This window comes from Dendropsophus ebraccatus, chromosome 6, assembly GCF_027789765.1.
Source record: "Dendropsophus ebraccatus isolate aDenEbr1 chromosome 6, aDenEbr1.pat, whole genome shotgun sequence".
Taxonomy (NCBI): domain Eukaryota; kingdom Metazoa; phylum Chordata; class Amphibia; order Anura; family Hylidae; genus Dendropsophus; species Dendropsophus ebraccatus.
Window position 1 is genome coordinate 20,449,222 of NC_091459.1, and position 14,821 is coordinate 20,464,042.

The following is a 14,821-nucleotide window of genomic DNA, read 5'->3' on the forward strand; positions in this document are numbered from 1 at the left end:
TTCACTTCTATTAAAAAATCTTAAGTCTTCCAGTACTTATCAGCTGCTGTATGTCCTGCAGGAAGTCTGGAGAGCAGGAGAGATTTTCTATAGGGATTTGCTACAGCTCTGGACAGTTCCTGACATGGTGGCAGCAGAGAGCACTGTGTCAGACTGGAGAGAATACACCACTTCTTGCAGGACATACAGCAGCTGATAAGTACTGGAAGATTTGAGATTTTTTAATAGCGGTAAATTACAAATCTCTGGAATTTTTTTTTTTGTGAACTATCCCTTTAAACCCTTTCACTACCATTGACACTAGGAAAGCAGATAATAATAACCTTCTCTATGCTAGAGATGCAGGAAGTGGTTTTCGTTTTTGTCCCAAGTTGGAAGAAGGAGGAGGGGAGGGCCCGTACTTCAGCAGCCAGGGTCCATGCGGCTTCAGTCAGATTGTTTACTTTTCTATTTAATTCATTCTTCTTGTTCATAATAATAATATTAATAATAATAAAAATAGTAATCATAATAATAATGATAATAGTAATTATAATAATAGGAATATTAATAATGATAATAATAGCAATAATAATTATAGTAGTAATAATGATAATAATATTAATAATAGTAATAAAAATTAAAAATAAAAATAATAATAATAGTAATGCTAATAATAACAATAGTAATAATAATTATAATAGTAATAATGATGATAATATTAATAATAATAATAATAATAATAATAATAGTAATAATGATAATAAAAATGATAATAATAATAATAATAATAATAATAATAATAATCAAGATAGTCGTACACATTAATTAACCGTTTAATGTCATTTCCTGAAATATAAGTCACGTTTTCTGCTTCTGCTTCCAGTTCTGCCCACAAAACTTGTACGTGAAAGCTGCGCAGCCCCCAGAGCTCTCCACCCCTCCCCGACTTTAGCCTGGCGGTTGCACCTGTGCCTCAGGACGCCAGCACAGACATGTAGCTGCACAGTGAGGAGCATACTGTATATAGCATGTGAAGGAAAGGGAAAGGAAAGAGCTGCTGCTGCTGGCTGGGGAAGGAGGAATGCGGCCAGCTGCTTCTCCCCCACATCACAGTGTTAGCAGCTTCTGTTCATTTCCCTACACCCCCCCCCCCCCCTTTCCTCTACTCCCACATCAGCCTGTATGTCAGCAGCAGCAGCAGTACTGTAACTGCAGGCTGCACAGGGACAAGTGTCTAGCAACCTCTTCTTACTCTGGGTTCCTCTGGAAAAGTTGTTGGAGGGTGGAGGGAAGTGGTGGTCTCATTGAAGTGGTGGTGGGTGGGGATCTAAGCTCCTATACTTCCCATGGATGAAGGTCCAGTAGGCTGCTGGAAGGACAGAGCTGTGTGATCCCTTGTCTTCTGTGTGGAGGATGGACAGAGCTGTGTGATCCCTTGTCTTCTGTGTGGAGGATGGACAGAGCTGTGTGATCCCTTGTCTTCTGTGTGGAGGATGGACAGAGCTGTGTGATCCCTTGTCTTCTGTGTGGAGGATGGACAGAGCTGTGTGATCCCTTGTCTTCTGTGTGGAGGATGGACAGAGCTGTGTGATCCCTTGTCTTCTGTGTGGAGGATGGACAGAGCTGTGTGATCACTGGCCCCTCCTGTACAAAGAGCAGCAAGGGAATTCCACAGTGCTGAGCTCCACGAGTGACATCAGCTGAGGAGATCATCATCTTGTGGGATCTGTGCTCCATGGGCACTCAGCAGCTGGTGCAGAGCTGTGCCCATCAGATGCTGGTTTATTCCTCATCACAGCAAGGAGATTGGAGCAGCTGATGGCAGGGGCACTGGCTGGAGGTGGCACTTGGTGACAGGGGTGTCACACAGGTTGGCAGGGGCTGAGACTAGAGAAACATCATCTGATCTGCTGGGCATGGTGCCTCCACATTGGGCATCAGGGAATCAGATTCACTGTCTGAGGAGGGCACTCACCCTGGAGGAGAGAATATGTGGCTTCATGTGACAGAGCAGAGGGAGTGGAACAACTACTACTACTACTGTGGTGTGGGTGAGGAGACGTCCTGTCTACTACAGCAGCTCTGCCCCTGACATCTCCAAGTGACAGACCCCCCCCTGGCATCCGACTCCCTTTCCTGTATACATGGCTTGTGCCAAGTTGTCGTGATCTGATCTGACAGTCGTCAAGCACCTCGTCTCCAGGTCTGCTCTGTGCCCTCTCTACCCACGCCGGTGATGCCATGCCCCGCAACCATAGTGGAGGCGATGAGGGCGGCTCCGGGCTCTGGATGAAAAGCACCTCCGGAGGGAGAGGAAGGGGAAGGGAGCGCTACTACGGCATGAAGGATGTGGAGTCGGGTCGGAGTAATAGGGTGCTCCTGAACTCTAGCAGAGGGGACGGACTGCTGCTCCTAGGCACAAGTAGTGAGAGCGGCAGAGGCGGCGGGGGGCCGGGAGGCGGCTTGCAGGAGAGCCGCAGAGGGAAGCAGGGCGCTCGCATGAGCTTGTTGGGGAAGCCGCTGTCTTACAATAGCAGCCAAAGCTGCCGGAGGAACGTCAAGTACCGGAGGCTGCAGAACTATCTGTACAACGTGCTGGAGAGACCCCGGGGCTGGGCATTCGTCTACCACGTCTTCGTGTGAGTACTAGACATTGCTGTGTTCTATGATGTAGAGATACCAGTCTGACCACCTGGCACATGTGGGCACAGCCCTGGCATTTGTATAGGTGAGGGCTATGCCATGCAATGTAGAGACAGCATCAGTTCTGTCCACCTCTAAATGCAAACAATAGAATATAATACACAGGGTGAAGCTCTGGTAACTTGTACAGTCACATGTGGGCACAGCCCTGGCATTTGTATAGGTGAGGGCTATGCCATGCAATGTAGAGACAGCATCAGTTCTGTCCACCTCTAAATACAAACAATAGAATATAATACACAGGGTGAAGCTCTGGTAACTTGTACAGTCACATGTGGGCACAGCCCACAGTAATATTTATGACTGTAAGCCATACTCTGCTGTCTAAATATCACCGAATCTGTGCCCATCTATGTCAGATTTCAATGGTGTAAATAATGCAGTCACATGTTTTAGGGACAGTGTTGAGATGCATAGTATTGTACCATATGTTATGCCCTGTAGTCCTACTGTGTGTAATCAATGCTATATTTTAATCATATATACAGTATATGCATTATACACCTGGCGATGGTGTTAGTAGTCATTAGGTGTTTTGTGTTTAGAGAGAGTCCTGGCATCTTGTAGGGTAGGGGTAGGGAACCTTGGCTCTCCAGCTGTTGCAAAACTACAACTCCCATCATAAGCTAAAGCTTTGGCTGTCAATGCCTGATGGGAGTTGTAGTTTTGCAACAGCTGGAGAGCTGAGGTTCCCTTCCCCTGATGTAAGGGATTGTACACTGCTGTGACCTGTTGTTGTGAGCAGTCCTATGGGTTTTCCCATGAAGGACTTATTAAGTGATCTTACAGGGTATTATACATTGTTACTCAAATCAAGTGTGAGTTTATGTATAATTTATGCACATTGTGTATTGTGTATGATTTATGCACATTGTGTATTGTGTATGATTTATGCACATTATGTATTGTGTATGATTTATGCGTATTGTGTATGATTTATGTACATTGTGTATTGTGTATGATTTATGCACTGCAGCACATAAGGGTGCCTTCACACAGAGAGCTTTATCTGACAGATTTTTTAAGCCAAAGCCAGAAATGGATTTGAGAAGAGGAGAAATCTCAGTCTTTCCTTTATGACCTGTTCTCTGTCTATAGCCTGTTCCTGGCTTTGGCTTCAAAAATCTTTCAGATAAATCTCTCTGTGTAAAAGCAGCCTTAGATACAAGATGAGTGAGGCTTGTTAACATGGCCATACATAGTGTAACTTTTCTTCCAATACAGTGAAGATTTGATATATTCCTGCAGATAGTGTTGTTTCTGTTGGGCTATTTATTACTGTATGTAGTGATTTGTGTAGTTTTACCATCATTTGCTGGGACTCTTCAGACAGTGCTCTAACCCTCCTGCCACATTGGAAAAGAAACACTTGCTGTAATAACATCTGTCTCCAATGAGTGACTGCTGAGAAGCTAGAAAATTGGCTCAGAGGATGAACACTGTCAAATGTACAAAGTTTTAAAAGGATTCTTCCTACTGCTCCCAGTCCACAGTTGGAGATCAGTTGCTCAATTTCATGTAACATTGCATATTATTATTATTATTATTATTATTATTTTATTTTGTTATTTTTTTGCATATATATATATATATATATATATATATATATATATATATATATATTTTTTTTTTTTTTTAATATGTGTTTATATCACTTTGCCTGCAACATCAGAACTGCCCCCTCCCCTTTAGAGGGGTTGTCCAGCGAAAATCATTTTCTTTCCAATCAACTGGTATCAGAAAGCTATACAGATTTGCAGTTTACTTCTATTAAAAAATATCCAGTCTTCCCATACGTATAAACTTCTGTATGTCCTGTTGTTTTTTTATTTTTATTCAGACACAGTGCTCTCTGCTGACATCTCTGGCCCAGACAGATACTGTCCAGAGCAGGAGAGATTTCCTATGGGGATTCTCATAGAAAACCTCTCCTGCTCTGCACAGTTCCTATTTCGGCCAGAGATGTCAGCAGAGAGCACTGTGTCAGACTGAAAATTTCCTTCAGGGCATATAGCAGTTGATAAGTATGGGAAGACGTAAGATTTTTAAATAGATGTAAATTACATATCTATATAACTTTCTGATTTGAAAGAAAAAGATTTTCGCTGGAGTACCCCTTTAAGAAAAATGGCACCAAGTCTGAGCAGCGTTAGTGGCTTCAGCTTTGAGGTAGCTGAGTGTGAAGCAGATGAATGGAGATCGCAGCAGACATGCACATTTGCAGAAGAAGCTGCGTCGCTTGTGTGAGACATGTGAGATAAGTTTCTGAAATAGTAATGGGCGTGTTATTATCCAGGGCAGAATTAGATTTCTGCTCATGGCTGAGAGAAGGAGGAACCACTAACTGTTGCTGGTGGGCTCCGGCTGGTGACTCACACTCTACTTTTATAGTCTCGTGAAAAAACTAAAGCTTTCATTATCATCGCTCTCATGCTATATTACAACTCACATAATATCAGCTTAATCTTTCCTCTTAGTCCTGAAAAATATTTCTCTTTGTGGGGCCTGTTGTATGTATTCATATTTATCTATGTATTTGTTGTGTCAAGGAAAGACTGTGAACATATGATACACTGCACTAATACAGCCATACATTATACACTGCACTAATACAGCCATACATTATACAGCGCACTAATACAGCCATACATTATACACTGCACTAATACAGCCATACATTATACAGCGCACTAATACAGCCATACATTATACACTGCACTAATACAGCCATACATTATACAGCGCACTAATACAGCCATACATTATACACTGCACTAATACAGCCATACATTATACACTGCACTAATACAGCCATACATTATACACTGCACTAATACAGCCATACATTATACACTGCACTAATACAGTCATACATTACACACTGCACTAATACAGTCATACATTATACACTGCACTAATACAGCCATATATTATACACTGCACTAATACAGCCATACAGCCATACACTGCACTAATACAGCCATACAGTATACACTGCACTAATACAGCCATACATTATACACTGCACTAATACAGTCATACATTATAAAATGCACTAATACAGCCATACAATGCACTAATACAGTCATACATTATACACTGCACTAATACAGCCATACAATGCACTAATACAGTCATACATTATACACTGCACTAATACAGACATACAGTATACACTGCACTAATACAGCCATACAGTATACATTGCACTAATACAGCCATACAGTATACACGGCACTAATACAGTCATACAGTATACACTGCACTAATACAGCCATACAGTATACACTGCACTAATACAGCCATACAGTATACACTGCACTAATACAGCCATATTCCATACACTGCACTAATATAGCCATACATTATACACTGCACTAATACAGCCATACATTATACACTGCACTAATACAGCCATACATTATACACTGCACTAATACAGCCATACATTATACACTGCACTAATACAGCCATACAGTATACAGTGCACTAATACAGCCATACATTATACACTGCACTAATACAGCCATACACTGCACTAATACAGCCATACATTATACACTGCACTAATACAGCCATACATTATACACTGCACTAATGCAGCCATACATTATACACTGCACTAATACAGCCTTATATACACTGCACTAATACAGCCATACAATGCACTAATACAGTCATACATTATACACTGCACTAATACAGCCATACATTATACACTGCACTAATACAGCCATACATTATACACTGCACTAATACAGCCATACATTATACACTGCACTAATACAGCCATACAGTATACACTGCACTAATACAGCCATACATTATACACTGCACTAATACAGCCATACACTGCACTAATACAGCCATACATTATACACTGCACTAATACAGCCATACATTATACACTGCACTAATACAGCCATACATTATACACTGCACTAATGCAGCCATACATTATACACTGCACTAATACAGCCTTATATACACTGCACTAATACAGCCATACAATGCACTAATACAGTCATACATTATACACTGCACTAATACAGACATACAGTATACATTGCACTAATACAGCCATATTCCATACACTGCACTAATACAGCCATATATTATACACTGCACTAATACAGTCATACATTATAAAATGCACTAATACAGCCATACATTATACACTGCACTAATACAGCCATACACTGCACTAATACAGCCATACATTATACACTGCACTAATACAGCCATACATTATACACTGCACTAATACAGCCATACACTGCACTAATACAGCCATACATTATACACTGCACTAATACAGCCATACATTATACACTGCACTAATACAGCCATACATTATACACTGCACTAATACAGCCATACATTATACACTGCACTAATACAGCCATACAGTATACAATGCACTAATACAGCCATACAGTATACAGTGCACTAATACAGCCATACAGTATACACTGCACTAATACAGCCATACATTATACACTGCACTAATACAGCCATACAGTATACAAAGCACTAATACAGCCATACAGTATACAATGCACTAATACAGCCATACAGTATACAATGCACTAATACAGCCATACAGTATACAGTGCACTAATACAGCCATACAGTATACACTGCACTAATACAGCCATACATTATACACTGCACTAATACAGCCATACAGTATACAAAGCACTAATACAGCCATACAGTATACAATGCACTAATACAGCCATACAGTATACACTGCACTAATACAGCCATACAGTATACAATGCACTAATACAGCCTTGGCTATGTTCACACTACATTTAACAGCGTCCGTTGAATAGCAATTTTACAATTGACTAGCAGGCACCGACGGGTGTGCCCGCAAATCAATTAGGCATTCACTTCGATGTAAAGTGCGCCCATCGTAACACGTTACATTGTGGGAACAGCTATTATTTTTGCCCTGACATAATAGGCATGTACATTATTTTAACGCCCGCTCCAAAGAATGGGCATTAACATAACGCTGTGTAAACACAGCGGGCGGCATTGCATCAACTTCAGTGCAATGCCGCCCCTGCAGTAAAGAACGGATGCTGATCTCATTGCAATCAGCGTCCGTCTGTCCGTTTTTTACTAAAATGTAAAGTTGTGTGAACATAGCCATAGACATTAAAAAACTGCTGTCATTGCTGTATGCAGTTATAACTATGCCATACTATATATTAGGGGTACTCAATAACTTTTAGTGAAGGTCCACTTACCGGGGTCTATTGTCAGGTTAAGGCCTGAACTGAACATCATTAGTAAACGTGTTGTATTCCCCCAGTAGTATATAGACCCCTGTGTGCTCCCCCAGTAGTATATAGCCCCCCTGCGTGCTCCCCCAGTAGTATATAGTCCCCCTGTGCGCTCCCCCAGTAGTATATAGCCCCCCTGTATGCTCCCCCAGGAGTATATAACCCCCCTGTGCACCCCCCAGTAGTATATAGCCCCCCTGTGCACTCCCCAGTAGTATATAGCCCCCTGCTTTGTGCTCCCCAGTAATATATAGCCCCCCTGTGTGCTCCCCCTACCATATAGCCCCATGTGTTCCCCCAGTAGTATATAGACCCCCGCTATGGGCTCCCCAGTAGCATATAGCCCCTGCTGTGTGCTCCCCAGTAGTATATAACCCCCGCTGTGTGCTCCCGAGTATTGTATAGCCACCCTGTGCACTCCCCCAGTAGTATATAGACCCCCGCTTTGTGCTCCCCCAGTAGTATATAGCACCCCTGCTGTGTGTTTCCCCAGTTACATAGCCCCCCTGTGCTCCCCTTTCCATATAACATATAACATTAAAAAAACAAACACTTATACTCACCTGGGTTAGGTATACTGAGCTGCAGCAGGGGTCCAGACAGCTGGCCTCCGCCATCCGTGTTCGGACTGCGGTCGGCCAGTTGAGGACCCCTGCTATATATGTATAAGTGCCTATTATACACTAGATCGTGGCCAGTTTATATTGTATACTTGCTGCCTAGGCCACAAATTAGCATCAAATTGTATTCCCTCTGTATGTATTGTCCGATTCCTACAATGCACACACCTGCTATGTAAATGCTGTATGCTTTAGCTATTCTCTGGGTTACCATCCGCCTCCATCTTTGCCTGCTGTATTCAGATCCTGAGTTATAATTATTTGACTACAACCCACATTCCTATACAAATAACGCCACAAATCCTTTCCACCACTATTTATAATCTGCTGGTGGTTTACAGCTTTACCCAGTCATTGTTGTATATTCCTCGCTGATAACAATCCCACTCCATACGTGAGTAGAATCCTTGGAAGACTGATTCTAGAAACTGTTTGTCTAGTTTACTGACTGCCAAAAGGAGGTCTTACTAAATATATAATGCTACAAGTTCAGAAATACACTGAAACATATGCAATATTCATATCCTGGATAAATTGTTGTTATGCATGAGCACACATCCCTTCGCAAATGCTTAGCCCTGACTGATTCATACACTACATGGGAGAAACAAGGCCAAGCTTATGATTAAATGTCTATTACTATGTGACTACTGGAAATCATATGTAACGTTGGTGAAATTATGATATTACTAGAATATATTGTTAGCTTAAAGGGGCAGTTCACCAAAAATATTTGACTTTAAATCGACTGGTGCCAGAAAGTGCCATAGATTTGTTATTTACTTTTATAAAAAAATCTCAAATCTTCTTATACTTATCAGCTGCTGTATGTCCTGCAGGAAGTGGTAGTGTTTCCCGTCCAGAGAGTAGGAGAGGTTTTCTATGGGTATTTACTACTGCTTTGGATAGTTCCTGACATGTACAGAGGTGGCAGCAGAGAGCACTGTGTCACACTGGAAGGAATACACCACTTCCTGTAGGACATACAGCAGCTGATAAGTACCAGAAGACGTAAATTACAAATCTCTGGCACTTTCTGTCACCCGTTGATATAAAAGAATTTTTTTTGTGAACTTCCCCTTTAAAGAAAACTTATTACCAGTATTTCTGATATAAAAGTGCAGCTGTAAAAGTGCGAGCAGTATGTAACTCGCCTGCCCGAAATCACCAGAACATGGCGTCGGTGTTGTAACTCCACCTATAACTACACCAAACATGCCTCCGGATCCATGATAGACATTGCCCTTGCCGATAGCTTATGGCATAAGTATGGGGTAATGTCCATCATCGATCAAGCAAATTATCAGGATGTTTTTTGTAATGGTTTTTTTAGTGATCACCTTTGATTTACTTCTATATATCTGAATAGGTGGGAGACCCTCTCATTTATTGCAGGTACACAGGTGGACCAGTAAAGCAGTTGACTAGGGCAATCCCTCTAAGGGTACTATTGCATGGGCCGATGGGGGCCCGGTAATAACTGTAAAAGAGCGCCCATCTGCTAGATCGGCGCTCATTTACAGGGCCTATTACACAGCCCGATAATCAATTAAGAAGGGCTGCAGGGACATCCTTACCAAAGTCCTTGCAGCCCTTGTTTAAACTGTATACATTACCTATCCAGGCTGCAGGGCCCCTCTTGTTCTCTGCTTCTCCCCGGGTTACCGCACGCTCCAGCTTCACAGCGGCCTGTCTCAGCTAACTGGCCGCTCAGCCAATCACCAGCCGCAGTGGTCCCGACCTGTGACTGGCTGAGCGGCCTGTCAGCTCAGACAGGCCGTTCTGAAGCGGGAGCACACGGTGAGAAGCAGACCGCAAAAGGAGCCCTGCAGCCTGGATAGGTATGTATTCCTCTTTGCATATCATCAGGTGCCGGCCGCGCACCGCTATTGCACGTAGCAATGTGTGACAGTTATAGTTCAGAACCTATATCAGCGAACAGCCGATGACAACGATCATCGGCTGATTGTTGAGTTTATTACATGGAACGATAATCGGCCGGATAGGGCCGATTCGGCCGATTATCGTTCCGTGAAATAGTACCCTTAGTTAAAGAATGTTCAGACTCTACAACCAGCAGTAGTTTTTACTGGGTGCAACCATTCCTGGACATACATTTTGTTTGCCGGAAAGGTAGTAAGACGACTCAGCTGTGAGAATGTAATGCCGAATGGGCTATTTTTTTTTTTTCATTTTTACTCAGGAGATACCAAATAGGAGGTCATCAATCATTGATCTACAGGACATAGAAAAATGAGATGTCTGCATGAGGTATATACTATTTAAAGGGATTATTCATTCTCTGATATTTTTTTTTTTTTTAGTATAGCCTATGTGTGAAGTGTGAGGTCAGTTCAGCCAGTCAGCAGCTGAGGCGGGACCCCACTACAGATGCTGACTTGCTGAGCGGACCTCACATGTCATGATTGGGGATCGGCTCAAACCAGGAAGCGGCCGGGGACTCGAGATTGGGCGGCGGTATGCAGCCACTAGCGCTAAAGCGGGGGAGTCAAGAGCATCCTTATCCTCCCCAGCATTTGCTCAAATGGATCTGACCAGATTTCTCCTTTAAATTACTTTTTGTCTTTTTAATATAGTATTTTTTTTTTTTAATATCTGGAGAAAATTTCCACGACATGTGACCGGCATTTTCTCCATGTATGCCACTGTAATTAGTTGAAGATTTGAGGTGTGGAATTTATCCCACTATGTAACCATGTAACTATATGCAGAACTTGTTTGCTGTCTGTTACCATAGTGATGCGTAGTCTGCATAGGAGCTCTATAAGCCAAATAATAGGACCTTTTCATTAAGAGCTTGTACAAAAATACACAGTCTCTCATTTCAAATGTATTGGGGCAATAAAACAAATAGCCTTCAAATAGCCGTCCTCATGTAAAGTCTTATTCCATCTATATGTGCATGTGGGAATCTAGATAGCAACCAATATGTATGCCCTTGCAGTTACCTCGGGGGTGTTACACATATGCTAGAATGGCAAATCTGGATAGTTCACAAGTAATAAATTAATGGGTCCCCCTCTATTATTGCTTTACATAGCAGATCTGTCAGCAGAACCTATGCTATGCCTATAGTCACTTTAAAAATGGTGCCCCACTGGCATTGTTTCTTTTGAGTAGGAAAGCACGGCTACGCGGCATAAAAATTCTCCCACCTTTATGATTGGCCATAGACAGGGATGTTGGGCCCTGGTGTTAAATTTTAGCTTTCACCCCCCCACCACCACCAAATCCCACCAAGTTCCCCTCATGTACTGTGTCACTGCACACTGCCCCTCTTTTATACCATGTCACTGCCTCCATCTTTTGTATTGTGCCACTGTCCCCTATAATTAATATACTATACTGAGTCATTTTCTAATACTTGTTTCCCAATCTTTTACTCTCCATCTGTAAAACAACAACTCCCATCATGAACTGCCAGCAGGACATGATGGGGGTTGTAGTGCTGCAACCTGGAGAGACACAGGCTGCAAAACTACCAATCCCATCATGAGCTGCCAGCAAGAAGGGGGGGAGGGAAGGGTAAAGCTCACCTTTCCTGGTTCCTGCTCTGATCTCTTCTGCTCAAGTCTAGATTCTACTTAATGGCCAATAATTGGCTACTCAATTGTATCAGCCATTGCTGATAATATTGAATGGAAGAAAGAGCAACCAGAAGTATTGCACACAGCAGTCCTTGTGAACCAGCTGTCATTTTCACATCTGATTTGAGAGAACTGCAGAGTGAGAGCAGGTGGTGCGGGCACGGTCGTGATTGCGACCTTTGCAATCCCTATAGCTATGCCACTGGCTATAGAGAGAACCATGTAGTCATGCAGTTACTGCTGCACAGTCTCCTCTATCTGCTTCTACACGTATCTCTGTGACCAGTGGAGATAAACCATCTGCATTTAGCTTGCTATTGTGGGCTAAAAACTGTAGAGGGAAAATACCGGGTCCATGGGACAGAGGTGGCTATAAGGAATATTCTATTTGGGATAGAGGATTAAGAGCAGTCTGTGCATGTTTCTTTCTTTTTTTTGGGGGGGGGGGGGGGGGATGACTAGCCTTGGCATATTCAAATCATTTGGGTTGACGATATCTATTGGTTTAGCTCCATTGCTATCAGCAATCTCCATTTACTTTTCATAGCAAGTGCAAATTCATGTGTATGCAATGAGCTCTGTGCAAATCAGGTGTTGATAAAGTACCAAACTCATTGTCAGTATGGAGCATCAGTAAGTTATTGACGCCTTCTGTAAATTGGAGATAAGATTTGCTGCCATGGTCGACAGATAATGTGTTTCATTACTGTTTAACGTCTATATTGTCACAAAGGAAAAAATAACTTACAAGTTAAACCGAACTTACATAATAGGAGAGAATTAGCAAATCGTGTGTTCACTGTTATAGGAGGCTTATGGGAACTCGCTCTTCACGGCACAGGTATATAATAGTTATCTACGTTGTTAATGTTGTTTACCAAACACTATAGTTTTTTTTTTATGTCAACAGGAATTTCCTGTTTACAAGAAATAATGATGTCTAATTACTTTTCGTAATGTGTTATTTATTTTCAATCTGAAATAATTATAATCATATGCATTCCCATGTCACCAGAGGATTCAGGCACAATTGAATAGGTACAGATATAGTACAGTTGCAACAGCTAGATACAGTAGGGCTGACATGTCATCATGATAAGCCTCCTGAGCTAGGGCTGGTGAGCAAGACTGTATGTAAAGGGGTTGGATCCTGTTAAAGCGACTCCTCATCTATCAGCACAAACCCACCAAACTGCTAGTACCATCCGTTTGATGAGAGTTAATCCATACCGGTCGGGTCTTTTAAAATATCCCCGGTGCCTTGGCTAGAGCAAAAAATGATCTTATACTTGCAGCACCATGTCATACTGGTGTGGCCTAGAGTGTCTGTGCCCCAGGTCTGTGATGCCTCTCCTTTCTTCCTCCCCACCCTCCTCATCATTAGGAGCGCCCCTAGGTAGGATTTCTATCCATTGCTCGTCCAAACAGTGCACATGTGCTATAGCGACACAGGTTTACTGTTTAGACAAGCTATGAATAGAAATCCTTCCTGGGGGTGTTCCTAATGATGATGAGGGAGGGGAGGAAGAAAGGAGGGGCATCGCAGACCTGGGGCACAGACACTGTAGGCCACGCCAGTATGACATAGTGCTGCATGTTTAAAACATAATTTTTGCTCTAACCAAGGCACCGGGCACATTTTAAGAGACACAACCAGTAAGGATTTACTCTCATCAAACGGATGGTATTAGCGGTTTGGTGGGGTGGGTTGTTGGATCTAGAGTCACTTTAAAGGGGTCAGAGAATACTTTAAATTATTGCAAGTACATATAAAACCATAGAGAAGCAATGCTTACCTGTCTGCGCTCCCCCAGCCCCCCTCTACAGGTCTCCAGTATCCCACAGAGTAGAGACGATTGAACATCGGGAAAAGTTAGGTTCGATCGAACTCGAACCTTCTTGAACCTGCAGCATTTGATTCCCAATGCCTTCCCAATGGGGAAGGTGGAGACTGCTAGGTAATAGGCTGTATCCCTGTTTTCCAGGCGGTACTCCGGCAGTTTCCACCTTCCCCATGGAACAGGAAGGCATCGGGAATCAAATGCTGCAGGTTCGAGAAGGTTCGAGTTCGATCGAACCTAACATTTCCCAATGTTCGTTCATCTCTACCCCCATCTGTCACCCCAAAGACATGTTCGTCTTGAGAGTAGAAGCGGGATCCTCTGCGGGGGACACCGGAGACCTGTTGAAGGATGCCAGAGGAGCGCGGATAGGTGAGCATAACCTCTTTATTGTTTTATATGTACATGCAAAAATATAAAGTTTTCACTATGCATATAACCCCCTTTAAGACTATGGGGAAGATTTATCAAACTGGTGTAAAGTAGAATTGTCTTAGTTGCCGCTAGCAACCAATCAGATTCCATCTTTCATTTTTCAAAGCATCTGTGAGGAATGAAAAGTGTAATCTGATTGGTTGCTAGGGGCAACTAAGACAATTCTACTTTACACCAGTTTGATAAATCTCCCCCTATGTTCGCACAACAATTGTTTTGTGGCCTTCTTTTTGGACGGCCGTTATTTTCATGTCAAAGGACGTCGTTTCATAATTACAGCCGCAAATGAATGAAGACCGTCCAAGATGGTCTCAAAACGACAGTGTGTGAACATA

At 42.5% G+C, this 14,821-nt stretch overlaps 1 protein-coding gene across 5 annotated transcripts in view; it reads left to right on the forward strand.

Moving 5' to 3' along the window:
* The first annotated feature begins 1,485 nt into the window (after nucleotides 1–1,485).
* KCNQ5 (potassium voltage-gated channel subfamily Q member 5) overlaps nucleotides 1,486–14,821 on the forward strand; it is a 436,454-nt gene continuing 423,118 nt past the window's right edge. For all 5 annotated transcript variants that reach the window (XM_069974630.1, XM_069974632.1, XM_069974631.1 and 2 more), the window contains exon 1: nucleotides 1,486–2,621. In XM_069974630.1, coding sequence (XP_069830731.1) covers nucleotides 2,224–2,621 — 398 coding nt within the window. In that variant the 5' untranslated portion in view covers nucleotides 1,486–2,223. The remainder of the gene's footprint in view (nucleotides 2,622–14,821) is intronic.